The following is a 12,849-nucleotide window of genomic DNA, read 5'->3' as shown; positions in this document are numbered from 1 at the left end:
AGTTTAGTTCCTATGATAGTCTCACAAATATTTACCAAATAAACAGATGATTGACTTATAAACCACAATGTCAACTTGTTATTTTATAGTGAAAACATTTTTATAGTGAAAAAAACATATTTTATAGTGAAAAGTTCTTGCTGCACAGAAAATGGCATTGATGAGTTGACTGGTCCACTCTTTTGAGGAAGAAGGGATAAAATTATTTAATATTTTTCCAGTGACAGGGTTACCAGGAAACCAATTACAGATTAGAATGTTGCTTTGGCGAGTTCAGAATTTGAGAAGAGGTCTTTGGGAAATATTGTTCTATAGGATGGGTTAGCATTGGTTGGTAATTTACTTCTCTGAGAAATCAATGAATAAGTACAAAGTTCTTAGTAACAAGAAAAAAATGCATAATAATTAAATGGCTAGTGAGTGTAAACCTCCTGGAACCTGGTAGGTTCCCAGCCAGAGGATAGATAAGACCAAGGAGTTCAAGGAAATGAATAATTTGAGCTTACTTAGTTTCCCATTGTTGCATGCCTTCAAATATACAAAGAAGCATAAACAACCATTTCCACAGGAAGTTCAGTTTGTAATTCCAGTGGGACCTTTAAGAAGGAGATGCAGAAATTCTGGAATTAGATTATTCCTTAGCCCCAAATGTGAAATTTGAACTCTGATGCCAACAGGAATACGAGGTTGGTTAGTACTTTTCCTGATCTTGTCTGTCTGCTTGTCTGGGCTAGTCCATCATGCAGCAGGGTAAGTGAACTGCCATCATCGTGCTCTAGTACTCGTCTCTCCCTGAACTTGGGCAAAGTAATTGCAGTGGTTTTGTGTAACTTCTGTGACCACTTCCTCTATTGCCCTCTACCCCAAATCCCCATTGCTCTAGACAGGTGAGAGAAGTGTTACATGTATTTCTAGAATGTCTGGTATTGAAAAATTGTAAAGTGAGTTTGAGAAAACAAATATATCCAAAAACACAGGGAACTAGGTAAAGCAGGTAAGATGAGGGTTAAAGATTAGCTTCAAAGGTGTCTATTTTCTGAATTCTGTCAATGAATGATGTAGTGCGAATACCTTAAGTTTGGAAGTAGGAACTTGGTAGGAGGTCTGAGGGTGAAGGAGGCAACTTTAACTGGAAAAGAAAGTCAAATGTTTTAAGCACTGGGAGAGGCATGCCCAATGGAAGCCCAAGGTCTTAAAAGTGGAGAGGACTTAGGGCAAGCCTACATACAAGAAGAAAGGAAAAATCCATTTTCCTAGTCTGTAAAATGAGGGATTTGAACAAGATAAATTTACAAGGTCCCCAAATCTATGATCCTATGACTTACAGTTGTGAGGTGATGCCTTTTAGAACATGTCCCTCCCTCCGACACTACACACTTCTCTCATCTTTCTATTTGCTTTCATGAGTATAATGTCAATTGCCACTGGTGTGGCATGTGTAATGTCACTCTTACCCAGCTGCAGAATGGCACTTATTTCAGGTCAGCCTTTTTGCAAATGTAGTCCACTGATTACAACCCTAGCTCTGGGTTATAAGACTATGGATAGATTATTAAAAATCTATTACCATTGCATTTTTTTGTTTATTTAAAGCAAAACAACAGCCTCCACCCTTGGAGAAGGGATAAATAGTAAGTTTCTTATGTCTATATCTGTAAGGAACCTATACATACTTTCCTGGCCCATAATCATATAAAAGTAGGTTAGCAACAGCCTTAGGTCAGCTGTACTCTTCTGAAAAAGGTTTCCGGTAAAAATGTAATAATATAATGTCAAAATTGGAAGAAGACAAGTTCAAGTAGTCTTTCCTATTCATCCCTTCTGGATAAGCCTTGAGCAACTTTCCAGAACAAGACAGTAAATATCCTCTTGGTTGGGTGCTAAGGATGCTAGATATTACCAAAGAATGATGCAAGGGAACAATGCCTTGAGTATGGCATCTGTGGAATCTGGATTTGATTTCGGATGGGCTTCTTAGTAGCAATGTGGAACTAGCTGTGAGCAAGTCATTTTCTTCCTCTTCAAACTTATTCTGCCTCCTAACTTACCTATTTCCATAGAAAACATGACCATTCTTCTAGTCACTCAGGTTCAAAACCTAGGAATCCTCCTTAGTTGTTCACTCTCACTCGCCATATCCAGTTGCTAAATTTTGTTGCTTTCACACTTCTCACCTTGGTCTGGATCTCTTCATTCCCCCAGGGGCCACCCTAGTGCAGGCTAAAGTCACCTCTCACCTGGACTATTGCAAATGAGGTTACTGCATCTGGAGCCTCTCCCCTCTTTAATTCATCTTACAAAAAGCTCCCAAATTGATGCTGGAACAGTAAAGGTCTAACCACTTCACATCCCTGTTCAAGAAGCTCCAATAGTACCTCCAGTAACCTGTGGGGATTAAATACACCCCCTGGTAGACATTAAAAGCCCTTCATAATAGAGCTCCTATCTGGTGTTTCATCCCCAGAAATATTTTGGATTTATTTACTATATAGTTTGTATTTAATTATCTGTGTAGGTATTATTGCCCTGAAGTAGAATGTAAGATCAGAAACAATCTTTTGTCTTTCTGTCCTCAGCGCCGAGCAGAGTCCTTTACACATAATAGGTGCTTATTGATGCTCATAGAATTGAATTTTAAAAGATGTTTCCACCCTTCAGGCCTTAATTTTCTCACCTGTAAAATGATGATCTCTGACATCTCTTTTTAAATAACAAAAATTCCCAATGGGTGGTGGTAGTCAAACTTTCTTATTTAGGACACACAGATTCAGGATATTAGAACCTAATATTAGGATATTAGTCTGATAGCAGGGACCTCAATGACCCTCCAATTCAATCTTGCTCCTTTCATAGATGAGGAAACCTACCTACTATGTGCCCGAAAGACAAATGAAATACCCCTGTCCTCAAGAAACTTCTTTTTCTACAGGAGGGACACAGTGTGAACGCTGATAAGCAAATACAAAATAAAGGGAAGGAGAGAGCATTAATTACCGGCAGTTTGCCTAGGTGGGGGTACCTGAGCAGAGCTTTTAAGGCAAATGAGCATTCTAAGAGGGGGAAGCTGAGGTGGATAAATATTCTAGGCATGCAGATTACTGAGGCTGGAACACAAATACCTGAGCAGAGCCCTGTGCCATAAGGCCGGTAAAATAGACTGGAAGCAGACTGTGGAAGGAGAGGGATTGGGAGTGAAAGTGAAACCAGGAACCAAGGGTAGCCGAACACCTAGATCTGGAGCAGCTCACTAGAACGTTAGGTATTTGGACTCCAAGAACGCCGCGCTCCCCTACACCTCTGGCGAAGCCTCCAACCCTCATTGGAAGACTCCCAAGAACCCGGGGAGCAAAAATACTCCTTAAAAACCAGCGACAAGTGAACTTTGCCTTCGGACCCCAAAGTTCTGCCTCCCAATGGTCTGCAAGGGTGCGGGTGAGCGCAGGAGTGCCCGCAGCTGCGGTGCGCTTCTGGGGGCGCCTCTGCGTGCGCCTGGGTACCTGCGGGAGTGTGTGCACCTGTGCGTGCCCTGGGAAGGAGCCGGGGGTCCCAGCCAGAGCAGGGGCCCGCCCCCTAGCAGCGCACCTGCTCCTGCCCGGCCCCCCCACCCCACGGGGGGCTGGGGGCGGGGCTTCCCGCTTCCCCTTTAAGAGGCCGGATTACCCTCCCCTTGACGTCAGGGTGTCTGTCCGCACCCCGCCGAGCGGAGCCTCGGATAACCTGCTCAGCCGCGGGAGGGAGGGAGGCTGGCAGAGGCGCTGGCTGGGCAGCTCGCGGGCTGCCCGCCGAGAGTACCCCTCCTCCTCCTCCTCCCCCTCCCTTCTTCCTCCTTCCTCCCCCGCCTCGCTTCGCCCTCCCCGCAGCAGCCTCCTTCCTTCTCCCGGGGATCAGCCAGCAGCCGCCACCGCATTCCTGCAGCCGCCCCGCTCCAGGAGCCCGCGCCACCGCAGCCCCAGGCAGCCGCAGGCGGCGGCAACAGCAGCAGCAGCAGGGTAGCGCACCCCGGGCTATTCCCCCACCATGTCTGTGGCTGGGCTGAAGAAGCAGTTCCACAAGGCTACTCAGGTAAAGGGCGCTTGGAGCGCAGGAGGATGCTGGGCCCCCTCTGTCTGCTCCCAGCCTCTGTCCCCTGTCCCGGAGCTGTCCAGGAAGCTTGGAGGCGTCCCTGGGGCTCCTGGAGAAGAGAAGGGATGTAGACGGGGAAGGGGACCGCTGGGGGTGAGGGCGCGTCAGCTACCTGTGGGAACAGGTGGGGTGGGGGCTGTGGTTGGGTAGGGAGAGAGGGTCCAGGAGGACTCTGGGTCAGGCTGAGCTTTGTAGCACTAAGCTAAGCTGGGGGGAGGAGGAGGAGGAGGAAGAAGAGGAGGAGGAGGAGGAAGAGGAGGAGGAGGAGGAGAGGTGATCCACTGGGGGCGGGGCATGAAGCCTTATGCTCCCTCTGCTGCCATGCCTATCGGGGTCACCCTGGCCTTTCGCCCCTTGTTAGCTCCCCTTACCACCTAGAGTTTGGCTCTGTGCCCTGAAAGGTACTTCTTGGTTGACTCGGGAGCCTTTGGGAATTGACCCTGGCCGAGGGGAAGGAGGGCAATGCTGGCCTCTAGTCCCCAGGGATCACTGGACGGAGCAGATATGTTTTCCCCAACCCTCACTCCGAGTATAATCTGCCTTATTCTTCCACCCTCTTCCCCTCCTTCATCAGGTCTGTCTCTTTCCCCCTAGCTGAGGAGTGGGGTGGGTACAGAGCATCCTCCTCGGAAGAATTCAGGTGGAGAGGAGGTGCTGAGAGGTAGGGAATAAGTCCTTGGCTTCCCTCTGCTGGCTGTACCAGCAGCATCCTTTGCATTATTGAGCAGGTGGAGAGAGGGAGAGAGAGAGGGGGTGATGGCAGCTAAGCTGGGCTCTGCACTGCAGCCTGCAGCTCTCCCCACCTTCCCCATCCATCCCCCTTCCCTTTGCAGTTTGCTGCTGCCGCCATCCCTCCTGTGGTTTAGGAGTCGTGATTTTTGGTCCCCACGCTTCCCGCCTTTTCCTTTCTCCCTGCTTGACACCAAGACTCCCACACTCTGGCGCAGCTGGAAAGTGTTCAGGGAGGGAGGGTAAGGAAAAGACAGGGTCCCGGCCTGGACCCTAAGAACCAATGGGCATTAAGAGATCCTTTTTTACCATGTGCCTGAAAGGAGCTGAAGAGGTGATGCAAAGTCTCTTCTTCTCCAGTGACCTTGCAGCGTGCACCTAAGTGACAGAATGAGCAAATGCCTTGGCTGTTACCCTTCTAACACCACAATGCCAGACTTCCTATGGTGCCAGCAAAGAAAAAGTTAGAGTCAAAACTTGACTTGGCATATATTGAAGGGCAAAGGGGATTCAGTTCTACATGGGTGGGACAAAGATTTTGCTGGGAAAGAATTCATGTCTGAGTTTTATTAATTGCTGATCCCAAGTAATCACCAGGATTCAATGAGATGTATTAATTTAAAAAAAAATAGGAAGAGCACTCAGAGTTGTGTCTCCTTTGAGATCTGACACTCTCCTCCTTTTTAAGAGTCTTTTGAGATAGTAAAGGAGATAGTAGTTAATAGTATCCTGCTTTTTTAGAAAAGCAGAAGGGTCTCTCTCTGGGAAAGTTTCATTCTGCTTTTTCTATCAAAATTAGATTTGCTCAGTCTAATGAGACCTAATGTACGTAGTTTACGTAATAAAGTATCTCCCCTTTATGTGCATCAGAAGCATGCCAGAGACATGTCTTTGTTCATACACCATATACACAGAGAATTTCTGCCTTACATTCATGCATATTTCCTCCATGCTTTTTACCATTTCATATTGGAAACCAGATCAACACCTGGACAAAATGAAATTACTATTCCAGAATGAGAGGCCTTTTATTCTGAGAGTTTGCATTATAGCAAGGGGCTTCCTTTGCCCATTTCAGTAGCAAAGAAAATGCAGTCTTACTCCTTTGGAGTAAATCAAACGCAGTTTCCTACTAGAGCATATGGCAAGTGAGTGCAAATGTTAAAACCTATACATCCTTCAAATGGCATTCCTCCTGACTGATGGTTCATTTTAGCAACAATTCTTTTATTTCTAAGTAGTTTAGTTTGGCTTCATCCCAGGTAAAAAATAGCATATTGATGCTAACTTTCATAGCCTGCTGTCACAGAGTCTAGAATTTGGGTTTTGCTGTATCATACTGAAGACAGAGAGGATTTTTAATCTAATAACAATTATTCCATGCAGGTAACCCATGTAAGTAAATCAATATATGAATATCCGAGTTCAGAAAGATTACATTCTTGAGTATGTGACTTATTTGCATTAAAAGCAGTGTTTAAAAAATGCTGAGCCAGACTGGTATACTTAAAATAGGATTCAATTTTTAAAAATTGATTTTTGCAGCTTTCTAGTAATACATCCATTTTTCTAGAAAATGAGGTATATATACATGTCATGTTGTTAAGTCCTAGACATTATTCTTATTATTGTAGGAAAAACTCATTTTGTTCCTGGTTTGCAAGTTCATCTTGGAGTAAATGACCCATTATTCTATAGCTTCATGTATAATTAAAGTGTCATAATCACTTTCTCAACATTAGTTATTCTTTGATTTGTCATACCTTCTTTAATCTAATTCTTTGATGCTTTCATCAAATTTCATGTTCTATATTATATCTTAGTACTTTTCTTAGATGCACATTATTATGCATATCTGTTAACGAATCTGCTGTTGATCTTCTGACATTTGAAAATCTCTTAAAATATTTGATTAAAGATATAATAAAACCTTATTCAGATAATCAGCCTCCTTTTATATGGAATTTTTAGCTCTGTATACCCTATTGAATAAGTGTATCTAGTTGAGTAGTTATTTGGCTTTAACTCACCTACAGCCTTTTGGAAGGAGAAGGGACTGGGGGAAAATCTCTGCCTGTGATGTGGATTATATTCAACCTTTTTGGAATTGATCTTCCTATTTTTTGATTCTTCAAAACTTGCTCCCTGTCTCCCAAAGGGGTGTTACTAGTTTTAAACTTACTTTAGAGCAATAATATTGTTTGACAAGTTTAAAAACATCCCTCAAGGTCAATGGAGATATTTTTTGGAAAAAAATCTAAATTTGAGTGTCTTGCTTCCACAACAAGGATTTGTTAAACACTTACTATGTTCCAGGCACTGCGTTTAGCTCTGGGGCTATAAGGACCAAATAGGATCTCTGCTCTCAAGAAGCTCACATTATTAAGGAAGGAAACAATATTCAAGTAACTGTACAACATACAAAGAATGGTAGGCAATCTGGGAGTGGGGGTGGGAATGGGGATCAAGATAGATATCTATTAGAAGATGGAATTAGTCTCCAGTCTTGAAGGAAAGCAGAAGATTCAGATAAAGAGGGAGAGCATTCCAGGCACTGGGGGCCATCTAGGATTTGGAAGTTGTTTAACAGGATTTGCTAACCCATCACTGAACAGGGTGGTTAATTGGCAAAAGTTTTCAACGGTGACAGGCTATATCTCCTTTCTCTAGATTATCCTGGAGATCTTTAGTTAAATATGCAAGTGCCTTTTGGGGTTGCCCAACCCTAGAGGGATGTATGTGTATATCCTAATAAAGTTTATTTAAAGAATGGAGGAGAGAGGGATGGAAAAGAGCCATTTTAGAGATGGGGAATCTGAAAAGATATACCCAGAGAATTTAAATCCCTTGAAAACTATTTTCATTTTTTTATCTCCATCTCCAGCACCAAACATAAGGTTTACTAAATATTTATTGAATTGAATATTAGATTCAGTCAGACAGATGACAGGGATCGTTTTTACCCTTCTTTGTATCTCCAGGACTTAGTGCAATGCCTGGCACGTAGCGAGTGCTTGATAAATCTATTTTGATAGTGGACTGGTAGCCAACTTGTCTAAAGGTGATTTCCATGTGACCCGACAAACGTGGCTAAGACACAGACGTTGACTGGAATGTTACAAAGATAGAGAATATATGAAGGGATTTGATCTTTTCTTGCCTCTGTCCTTTTTCCTTTTCTGATCCTCCGACTCTTCCCTTTCTACTTCTCTCTTTCTTATGCCCTTATACCAATCCCATCTTTGTGGTGCTGGCTTTTTGAATGCCACATTTCCAGGAACTTATTAATCCTCTAGAACGCATGACACTTATCTTGTGCATATAGCTGGTAATAATAAAAATTTAATAAGGACTTTAAAAACAGGCAGCTTTTCTGCTGACACATATATACAGAACCTAATTTTGAGGCCCGATCAGGAGTCTTTTTGCCTAATCTGTTAAGAAGAAAAGTAAATTCTCTGTTAATGCCAGTCATTTCAAGAATGCATCTTACTAAATATGGAATCTCTGAGTATAGTATCAATGTATTATTACAGACAATGATTTTGTGATATTTCAGACCAACTTCTGTTTAATAAACCAAAGTGGATGAATAGCATATGTAAGATTGTAGATACAAAGTCTAAAATGCTTAGGCAAAAATGAAAGAATCATCAAATACTTTAGAAACCTTCATTTAGAGGTAAATGCAGTTTATTAGTTTAATTCAATAGTGGTAATATGATGAAGTGAGCAAAGTACTGGATTTGGAGAATTCTTTGGAATCCCAGCTCCCACTACTTCTTATTTCATGTAGGACCTTGGGCAAGTTGCTTTATATCTACATATCCTTTAAAATCCGGTAGTTAGACTGGGTCTAAATTACAATCCTTTAGAAAGTGCATGTATTTAGTGCCTTGTATGCAAGTATTGTACGAAATAGGTACTAAAGAAAATGCATAGATAAATAATATATAGTCCTGATTTTCAAGGAATATGCAATTTGGTTGAGGCATAAAACCAGGTACAAATAAATCATATATAAGGCAACAATGTGACAAATGTATAAGAGTTGTACGAGTTCGGAAGATAGATGGCTTCTAGTTGGGAAAATCTAAAAAGACTCAGAAACATGGAATGTAAGAGTGGGAAGGGAATTCCAAAGCCATCTAGTCCAGTTGTCATTTGAAACATAAATCTCTTCTTCAAGATCTTTAATCATTGGTTATGAAGCCACTCGAGAAAAATTTCCAGGAAAGGAAGCTCAGAACCTTACATGACAGAATATCTCATTTTGTTTAGCTCTAATGGTTGTGAAATTGTAATTTCTTCTACCTCCCTGTAACTTCTCCCCATTAGTCCTTTTGCTGTTCTCTGAACCCAAGCTCTTCAACTGTATTCTCAATTCCAAGTGGTGACACTTCAACTATTCGACATTAATAAAGTCACTTCTTAGTCTTTTCCAGATAAACATTTCCTGTTCCTATGATCTATCTTGGTAATGACATGATTTTAAGCCCTTTTACCATCCTGATTATCCAGCTCTGGATAAACTCCAATTCGTCACTGTGCCTTCTAAAGTATAACATACAGGACTGTACAGAATAGTTCAAATGTGGTCTAGTCAGGGCAAATTGCCTCTCTTGTTCTGGATATTATTCTTGTATTAATATGGTTTAAGTGCATGTTAAGCTTTTCTGTCTGTCTCATCACATTGACTCCCAGAGCTTGCAAATATAATAAAACCTCTAGGTATTTTTAAAAATACTAGTTGGTTTCTAGCATGTCTTTAATATTTTCTATTTGTCTAGTTCTTTTTTTAACCCAAATATGGGACTACACTAAATTTTATCTTTTTTAGATTGGACCTGATTTTTCTGGGTGTCAGTTTTGCCATTGAATTTATTGGCTATCTCTCCAAACTGTGTTGTTTACAAATTTGAAATGCTAATCACCTATGTCCTTATACAAGTCATTGATTAAAAAATGCTGATCCACACAAGTTGAAGGACATAGCCCTGTAGCATTCTCCCAGAAACTTCCATCTAAATTAGCATTTGATCCATTTATATTCTTTAGGTATTTCAACTAGTTGCTATCATCAAGTCCACATCTTTCTTAGAATATTAGAGTTAGAAGAGATCCAAGACAGTCTAGGCTAACTGAGTCAGAAAAGAACCAAAAAGGTCAATGATTTTGCCTAAGGTAATAGAGCTAATAAATAGAGGAGTTGAACTAAAGACTTTTAACTTCAAGTCCATTGTTATTTGGGCATCTAGGTGGCACAGTGGATAAAGCTCCAGCGTGAAGTCAGGAAGACTCATCTACTTGAGTTCAAATCTGGCCTCAGACACTTACTAGCTATGTGACCCTAAGCAAGTCACTTAACCCTATTTGCCTCAGTTCCTCATATGTAAAGTGATCTGGTGAAGGAAATGGCAAAGCAGTCTAGTATCTTTGCCAAGAAATCCCCAAATGGGGCCACAAAGAGTTGGGCACCATTGAATAACAACAGATCTTATCCACAAGATTGTAAATAGATTTAAACCTAGATAGGGATGTCAGAGTGCACCTAGTCTATGCTCATTTTACTGATGTGGCAACTGAGGTCCAGAGAAGTTGTGACTTGCCTAAGGTCACACAGGTAGTATGTTTAGTTGGGGGAAAAGATCAGGGGAAATCTTAATCAGACAAACCTCCTTCGACCTTGAATTGACATAATCACAGAAGACACAGGCAGATAACAGAAATAAGATAAGTTAAAAAAAATTCTTTAATCAAAATTGACAGAATTAAGCACAACTAACTTCATATCTGTGGATATAGCCAAGATCAAATATGCCCTTGGTGGTCATTTAAAAATAGAGACACCCTCTCTAAAGGGGTAGATGAGGTACAAGATGGCTCTGAGGAATGTAAACTCTGGGAGTGAAGAGAGCCAGCTCTTGCCAGCTGTTCTGGAGAGGAAGAGGCCAGCAAGCCCAGGTAAGTCATTTGTCCAGTAGAGGGTCCAAGGGAGAGTGGCATAAGGAGGAAAAGAGCATCACCATTTTGTAATGCTGGAGAGAAATGTGAGTTGTCTTGACTATTTTTGTTTCCTACACATGCTCCTCTCTACTAGTGTACTCTTACATGTTCACCAACTGTTCTCAGTGACTTGGTGTGTATTTGTGATCGAGTGTACACCAGGTGCGTGTGCATATATGTGTATGTGTGTGCGTGTGTGCGTGTATTCTCTTAAGATACTATCACCATAAATGCTTTTGTTTTGTGCTAAATGTATTCTCTGGCTAACCATTAGAGGTAAATGCTCTGGTCGGGGATCATGAGCTCTGGTTGAAGTAGTTTATATCCACAGAATGCCTTGAACTTGGGGCTGTTGGTATCCAGGGGACATCCCATGTAAGGATACATGAAGGGGACAGTTAAGAAGCGGAGATACATAACCATCAGAGGTGGGATGATGAAAGGCTTTGTTAAATGCCTTGCTGAAACCCAAGCCTACTACGTTAGTGGTGTGCCAATCTATTACCTCTTTCACAAAAGGAAATGAGGTTAGTTTTTCATGATTTGTTTTCAACGAACCCATCCTGGTTCAGAATAATTAACATTTTCCATTCTAAGTACACACAAACCAATTCTTGAACAATCTTTTCTAGTGTTTTTGTTTCCCCTCAGAATAGATGCCAAACCTACTGGCCTGTGTGTAATTTGAAGAATCTGCCTTCTTTTCCTTTTTGAAAATCAGGACTATGTTTACCCATCTTTGGGTCACTTTTACTTGCTGCACTCCCTCAAAGATGACAGATTGTGGACAATAATGAAAGGGAATTTTCAGTTGTCCGGAATATATAGTTTTTTCAGGTGAGGTGATTTAATTTCATGGAGAGAAACTAAGCTGCTATTTCTGAGCTCTCAATTATGCCCTTAGAATGATGGAACAGAGGCTCACAAAGACAAGTTCAGAGTTGAAGCTTTGGATGGATCTGATAGTCTTTTCGCTGACTCTTGTAGAAAAACTAACTCTAGTCATCAGGGGTGTTACCAAACTTTGCCAGACAATCTCAAGGTGCCTGAGGAAGGGATATGCAGGCATACTATTGTCCCTTGGCAACCTCTGCCACTTGGTACATCAGGGAAGAGATATAGACAAATACATTGACAGTCGGTTCCTGGGGGCTTTTGCTATGTCTGGATCATTCTGTGTTCACTCCAAACTGCCTTAAGGCACCATTGACAGCCAGTAACTGTCTTTCCTCCTTAAATACACTTATTAACATCACCCCTGGTGGAAGGCTTCTATGGCAGTCACTGGTGCTTTTCATAGCCATAAGTTCTGACTGAGGTAGCTGCATCAGTTTCACCATGTTCGGGAGGCATGATGAGGCTAGCTTCTCTAGTAATGGAACTAAGCATAGGTGTTAACCTACCAACTTGTTAATTATATTGGGTTTCAGGACACTGTTAGCTATTTTGGTTCTAGACTTCCTGGTTCCTTCTTGGTAGAGAAAGCAATGGGGGAAGATTTCATGGAGAAGGTTGAATTTCAACAAAGTAATAAAGAATAGTGGGAGAAACATTCCCAACTCCCAGAATTTGAAAGTGGCATGAAGAAGCCAGGAGATGAAATGCCTGGGACATGTGTGAGAAACAGGAGTGACCCAGTTAGTGGAACCTTCTTATGCTGAACGCTATAAAGTGCTATGAAGCAAGGCTAGCCAGGCAGGAGAATAATATCCTGGAGAGCCTTTTATATGACTCTTTAATATGAGGTTGCAGTTTTGCATTTGTTCAGTACTGGGGAATGATAGCAAGTTTTTGAACATTTGAAGTGAAGGATCAAAAGTAAATGTTAGGAAGATAAATTTGGCCGTTTGTGAAGGATGACTTGGAAAGGTGATAGAGATGAAAGGCAGAAACATTTATTAAGGTTGTAATAATTCAGGGAAGAGACTCATGAAGATCTGCGTTAGGGTGATAAGAGTGGAAACAGATAGGAGGGAAGTAATATGAAAGTTG

At 41.8% G+C, this 12,849-nt stretch overlaps 1 protein-coding gene across 2 annotated transcripts in view; it reads left to right on the top strand.

Moving 5' to 3' along the window:
- Positions 1-12,849, top strand: part of SH3GL2 (SH3 domain containing GRB2 like 2, endophilin A1) — a 313,692-nt gene that overhangs the window by 59,311 nt on the left and 241,532 nt on the right. The window contains exon 1 of one of the 2 annotated variants that reach the window (XM_072655750.1): positions 3,217-4,062. The exons of the other annotated variant lie outside the window; for it this stretch is intronic. Within the exon in view, the coding sequence (XP_072511851.1) occupies positions 4,018-4,062 (45 nt within the window). The 5' untranslated portion in view covers positions 3,217-4,017. Of the gene's footprint in view, positions 1-3,216; positions 4,063-12,849 lie in introns of those variants that run through there. 2 annotated transcript variants of the gene reach the window in all.

Source organism: Notamacropus eugenii, chromosome 1, assembly GCF_028372415.1.
Source record: "Notamacropus eugenii isolate mMacEug1 chromosome 1, mMacEug1.pri_v2, whole genome shotgun sequence".
NCBI lineage: Eukaryota > Metazoa > Chordata > Mammalia > Diprotodontia > Macropodidae > Notamacropus > Notamacropus eugenii.
This window is presented reverse-complemented; position numbering and strand designations above follow the sequence as displayed.